The sequence below is a fragment of the Myotis yumanensis genome, unplaced genomic scaffold (genome assembly GCF_028538775.1).
Source record: "Myotis yumanensis isolate MYYU_CA2020_CCGP unplaced genomic scaffold, mMyoYum1.0.hap1 SCAF_5, whole genome shotgun sequence".
NCBI classification, from domain to species: domain Eukaryota; kingdom Metazoa; phylum Chordata; class Mammalia; order Chiroptera; family Vespertilionidae; genus Myotis; species Myotis yumanensis.
Genome location: NW_027223756.1, coordinates 77,733,836 through 77,739,175, shown reverse-complemented (window position 1 = coordinate 77,739,175; position 5,340 = coordinate 77,733,836). Strand labels below are relative to the sequence as shown.

General features: G+C 59.7%; 1 protein-coding gene across 1 annotated transcript; it reads right to left on the bottom strand.

The window, feature by feature from the left end:
• Nucleotides 1-2,226: 2,226 nt before the first annotated feature.
• Nucleotides 2,227-4,249, bottom strand: GADD45B (growth arrest and DNA damage inducible beta). The gene is made up of 4 exons (XM_070413871.1): nt 4,003-4,249; nt 3,809-3,910; nt 3,209-3,431; nt 2,227-2,954 (listed from the first exon to the last, which is right to left on the bottom strand). The coding sequence occupies exons 1-4, from the start codon at nt 4,044-4,046 to the stop codon at nt 2,841-2,843; spliced, it is 483 nt and encodes a 160-aa protein (XP_070269972.1). The 5' UTR covers nt 4,047-4,249; the 3' UTR covers nt 2,227-2,840.
• Between the last annotated feature and the right edge of the window lie 1,091 nt (nt 4,250-5,340).

Genomic DNA, 5,340 nt, shown 5'->3' with positions numbered 1-5,340 from the left:
GTGCAGGGAGTTTGGGGTTCTTGCTGATGAGGGTGCACGGAGTTTGGGGTCCCGGGAAGCTGCACCTCGCCCTGAGCCTTCACTTCTCCACCTGCAAACCGAATATAAAGTTTCAATAAGATGGGGACAGGGCCAGCTGAGAGGTGTTGTAGCCTGGAGCAAAAGAAAAACTCAGCAATGTTGATCTTATCTAGATTTACAATTTTGTTTACCAGGGCATTCCCTCTCTCTCTCTCTCTCTGTTTGCATTTCAGTTTATAAAATAGTGCTTTAAAATATTCTTTATCTTGCTGACTGAATTTTTGGACGTTGCTCTCCTCAATTTTGCACAAAGGCGTGTCTCCCGGCCTCACCCTGGTCTCCACTGGGCTGGTTCACAGGGTGGCTGTGAAAGTGGTAACAATGGCAAATGGTTTTTTTATACTTTCTGTGTAGGAAGTACCGGTCTAAGAAATATACATTTCATTGACCCTCCGCAACAATCTACCAGCAGGTAGCATTACTATCCCCATTTTGCAGAGGGGAAGCAGGCACGGGGAGATAAGGAACCTGTGGGCCCCAGGGCTGAGTCCCGCCCATGCCCTGTTCTGTCCTTGGGACCCAGAAGCCTGCCGCCTTTCTTGCTCCTACTGCACAGGGGACCTAGCGATGAGAGGGTCAGAGGTCACTGGGCCCTTCCGGATGGCCAGGGTCACGATGGGGACAGAGTGGCCCAGGCCTATGGGCAGAACCTGCAGGGATGTGCCTCCCTGGGAGGAGCTGACCTAACTCCAGGCCACAGCTGGGCTGACCTTTGTCCATGCTAGTCCTTCCCCGTGGGGCCCCACTTGGGGGGATCCCTCCCCCTCAACTCCCCCCCTCCAGCTCCTTCTCAGGGATCTCCTCCCAGGTACCCAACACACACCCTGGAGTACCCCTTCCTTCCACTGGGCGCTTCGGTCTGGTCTCCCCACTTGTCTCCCTCACCCCCTACAGGGATTTATTTCAGCCCCTCTGTGTTCCCTCTGCCTCACCCTCACACCCCTGTGCTCCCCATACCCCCTATTCAGAGTTTGGGTCCCTCCCCTTAGAACCTCCCCTCCCCCACCCTCTACAGGTGGTCCTCTGCCCTCCTACCCCAGGTTCCCTACTCTCTTAGGGCTCCCTCCCCATTTGGGCTCTCCCCTTCTCCCAACCCTCGAAGGGTTCCCACCTCTCTCCCCTCCTCCTTCCCCTCCCCCTGGGACTTCCCCTCTTTCTTTTGCTCACACCCACCTTCCCCCTCGGGGCTCCCCCCAGCCCCATGACTCCTGAGGGGCCACTGGGGGTTTTCCTCACTGCCCACGTGGCTCAGTGGAAAGGTCCTGGCCTGCGGTCGGACTCCCCCACTCCATACCCAGTTCCCAGGCCAGGCCTCCTGGCAGAGGGTAGGCTAGGTTGCCCTGGCTGAGCCCACCCCTCTGACTGAGGCCACTCCCAGCTCCCAGCCCAGGGCCGGAGGAGGGGTAGTCATTGCACGCAACTTAGAGAGAAAGCTGAGGTGGCCGCCCCTACAGTTTCGGTTTAGAGGCAAAATGCAGCAACATGCCAAGCCCAGCTGGGCCAGGAACAAGACTTCCTGGAGTATTTTTCTGCTTGTTGATTTTAGTTTGGGGGAAAGGTTTTTTGTTTTTGTTTTTTTCTTTCGTGCAGTGAAGAGGCCCATCCCAGTAGGGAGAAAACCCGGGGAGGGGGCACCCTGGGGGGTCCCCAGAGGAACTCTTGCTGCAGGGTCCAGCTCCCTGAGGCAGTCTTGCTGTAGGTCACAGGTGCCCCCATGACCTCTCTGGACCTTGGGCTCCGCTGGTGGCTGTGCAGGGGCGGCGGGGAGGGGGGGGGGGGCGGCCTACAGCCCCTCCCCATTGCCTCTGAATTAGCCCAGAGCTTGGGGTTGGCTCCAGCACAGCCTGTACCAGCAGTGGCACGGCGGCCAGGTTTCGTAATAAACCGGTCTTTTAATTGCTACAGGGCAGGAGGAGGGAGAATTAAAAAAAAAAAAAGAGGCAAAGATTTGTTGGACTTGGGTGGCGCCTGGTGCAGAGAGAAGAGGCACTGTTTTGAGAAGGAGCCTGGAGCTGCTAACAGGGACTTAAGTAACATTTCCTGGTGAGCTTGCGAGAGGGGGCTGGGGGCTGGGGGCGGGGCGGCAGTGCGAGGGGGAGTGGGAGTCCTGGGAACTCTCCGAGGCAGCACAAACACAAGCACCCAGAAGCTTTAGACATTTATTACAAGGCCATCCTCATAGGAGTAAAATAGATGTATGTATCTGTAAGCTTCCGGTCTCTCTCAGTGGTTCAAGTCACAGTGCAAGTAACAAAATAGATTGTCTGTTCGGTTTGCAAACTGGGAGTTCATGGGTACAGAGCAACATCAGCCCCAGTTCCCAAGTCCCAGAGTTTAGTTCTGGCCAGGGCTGCAGACCCTCGTCCACCAAGGCCCGTTTGCGTGTGCAGATGTCAGCTCCAGCCTCTAGAAGGGCGGGGGGCGCCATCAGTCTCACCCCACCCTCAAGTGTGGAGTCCATGTCCTCCCCCGCTGCAGCTTCTGCTCCGTCGGAGGCCTGAGCTGCAGCGTCCCCTCTCCTGCCGGCCTGAGTTCCCCTCTTCTCCGCTTGCAGTGGCCGCCACTGGCGCCGTTCCAGGCTCCCGGCCCTGGGGGTGGCTGTGCACGCCCCTCTCCTTGTCTCCAGTCTCCAATGATTCTGCCCCCGATGGTCTCACAGGTTAGTTTGTTTTGGGGGGTTGTTCTGGGCGGAGGAAGGGTCTAATATTTATTTTGTTTTTTTGGCAGCAACTTGACAGGTTCTGATGCTGGGCGGAGTCTCAGCGCTCCTGGAGGGAAATGTAGGGGACCCACTGGTTGTTCCCCCGGCTCTCTTCGCAATAACTGGCTACCTCCACCAGGCTGTGGCTCTTCCAGGCATCTGTGTGAGGGTTCTGTGGGAGGGGGAAAAAAACGGGGTTCAGTGGGAGTCCGAAGAGTGTGCAGGGAGCCTCCCTCTCCCAGGGCCCCTGTGGGGAAAACAGGCTGGCTCAAAATAGCTCTCGGGGTGATGAGGCCGCTGGGGCTGCCCACGGGACATGCCTAGCGTGGCTGAGCACTGAGCTGGTGCAAGCCCAGCCAGCTCAACTTTGTTGACAAACACGGGCCCAGGTACTGGGGCGGGGCAGACCCAGGATGCCCAGCTCACCGTGACCAGGAGGCAGTGCAGGTCCCGGGCCTCCGCGGTGTCCTGGGTCTCCGCTGGCTCGCCCAGCAGCTGCGCCAGACGTTGCATGCCGGACACCCGGACAATGTTGATGTCGTTGTCACAGCAGAAGGACTGAATGAGTGTGAAGTGGATCTGCAGCGCAATGTCATCCTCCTCCTCCTCGTCAATGGCCAACAGGCACAGGACCACGCAGTCAGGGTCCCTGAGGGGCCAAAGGAAGGGGTCGGGTCAGCTGGGGGCCTGGGGAGGGCCTCGGTGCACAGGGGAGTTTGCATAAACAAAGAGAAACCGCAGGTCTGCAGGGGGGCAGCGTGTGCATGCAGCTGGAGGGGGGCGGGGGACGCAGGGGAAGGTAAAGTAGGAACATAATGGGGGGACGCTTGCAAATGATGCAGCGTCAGGATACTGCAGCTCTCCCCACCCCACCCCTCCACACACACAAACAGAGAGGTTCTCCATCCACAGTGGGGACACTTGGGGAAGTCCCAGCCCCGAGCAAGAGAGGGGTGCAGCAGAGAGCGTGCAGAGCGCGGGAGGGATCTCCACCCGCACCCAGCTGGGGACCGGGGTCTGACTCACACATTCATCAGCTTGGCCGACTCGTACACCCCCACAGTAAGGCGATCCTGGCGCTGCGCGGCGACCAGCAGCTCCTCCACCGCGGCGCTCACCGTCTGCATCCTGGGACAGAGGAGAGGGGGGTCAGCGCCCGGCCGCTCACCGGGCGCTCGGGTCCCCGCCCGGCCCGGCCCGGCCCACTTCAGCCTACTTACTTCTGCGCCGCGTTGTCGCACGCCACCAGCTCTTCCAGAGTCATGTTGCAGTTATAATCCACAGTGAAAAATAGCCCACGCCAGTCCCGCGGGAGGAAATGCAAACTCTGAGGCCGGAGAGCCCAAAACCTTCCTACGGAGCCCGAGTGTTCGGAAGACAGCGAAATCTGCCCCACAAAAGACGGGGGGAAACTGCGAAGTCTCAGCAGGAATAATCCAGGGTTTGGCGAAACGATGTCTCGGGTCCTCCGCGTCAGCGATCTGCTCCCGCCGCGCCCGGCGGCGCCTTTTAAAGCCTTTGCCGCCGTCCGCCCCACCCACTGGGGAACCCACGAAAGGCGATTGGCTGGCGGTGGAGAATGGGCGGGGCGCCCGTGGGGGGGTTGCCCCACGTGGGGCCAGGAGGAGGGCGCCTGGGGAGCGTGAGTGCCAGAAAAGGGAAAAAAAAAAAAGCAGAAGTTTTTTCTACAGATTTCCCGGCAGCCGCGCCGCGTTTCGGGGCGCGCGCGGGATTTCCAGCGCGCGAGGCGGCCCGGACTTTCGGGGGCGCCTGGAATCCCCTCCCAGTCCCCGGAGAGTCCCGGGTCCGCGGTTTTCCCAGGTTGTGCTGGGGGCTTGCAAGAGGAGGGGGTCCGGCTTGCAGCCGGACCCCTCCCCGGAGGTGGTGGTGGTGCTTTCCCCCCGTCTGAGACCCTTAGACACTGAGCGATTTAACTTCTCTGGGCCTCTGTGCACCTACCTGTGTAATGGGCAGGCAACGCCAGCCTCCTTGGGTTGGAGGGGGCGTTTAAAAAAGGGGGATGAGGTACACATTAAGCGCTTAATAAACTGTGGCGGTCGCGGGAGGTCGCCTCGGAGTCCCCAATGTTGGGGGCTGCGAAAGGAGGCCTGTTTTCCACCTGTCCTATGAGAATGCACACCGGCTTCATCCGGTTGCAGGAAGCATGACAGAAAATAAGGGGTACACAATAAGCCTTAAATAAATGTCGCTTGGTGGTCGCAGGAGGTTGCCTCGAGGTCCCCAGAAGCAGGGGCTGCAAAGTCCGAGGCGCCCTAGGGGCGAGCCCGAGCTCCCTCTCCCCACCCGCAGAAATTTTCAGGGTAGGAAGCGCGTGGGAGGCGCAGGTGGTCGGGTCTCGGTGCGCGGCGCGCCACCTGCCGGCGTCTCGCGTTCCATCATTTGACAGCACTTGGACACCTGGCCTGGGCAGAAATCAAGGTCGGAGAGAAAGCCTGGGGAAAATGGTCCGGGCTTGCGCCTCACGGTGTCACCTAGGGTTCCCTTGCAATGATAGTCGCCACCGACTATCATTTCCTCCGTCCAGGGTGAGCACTGCT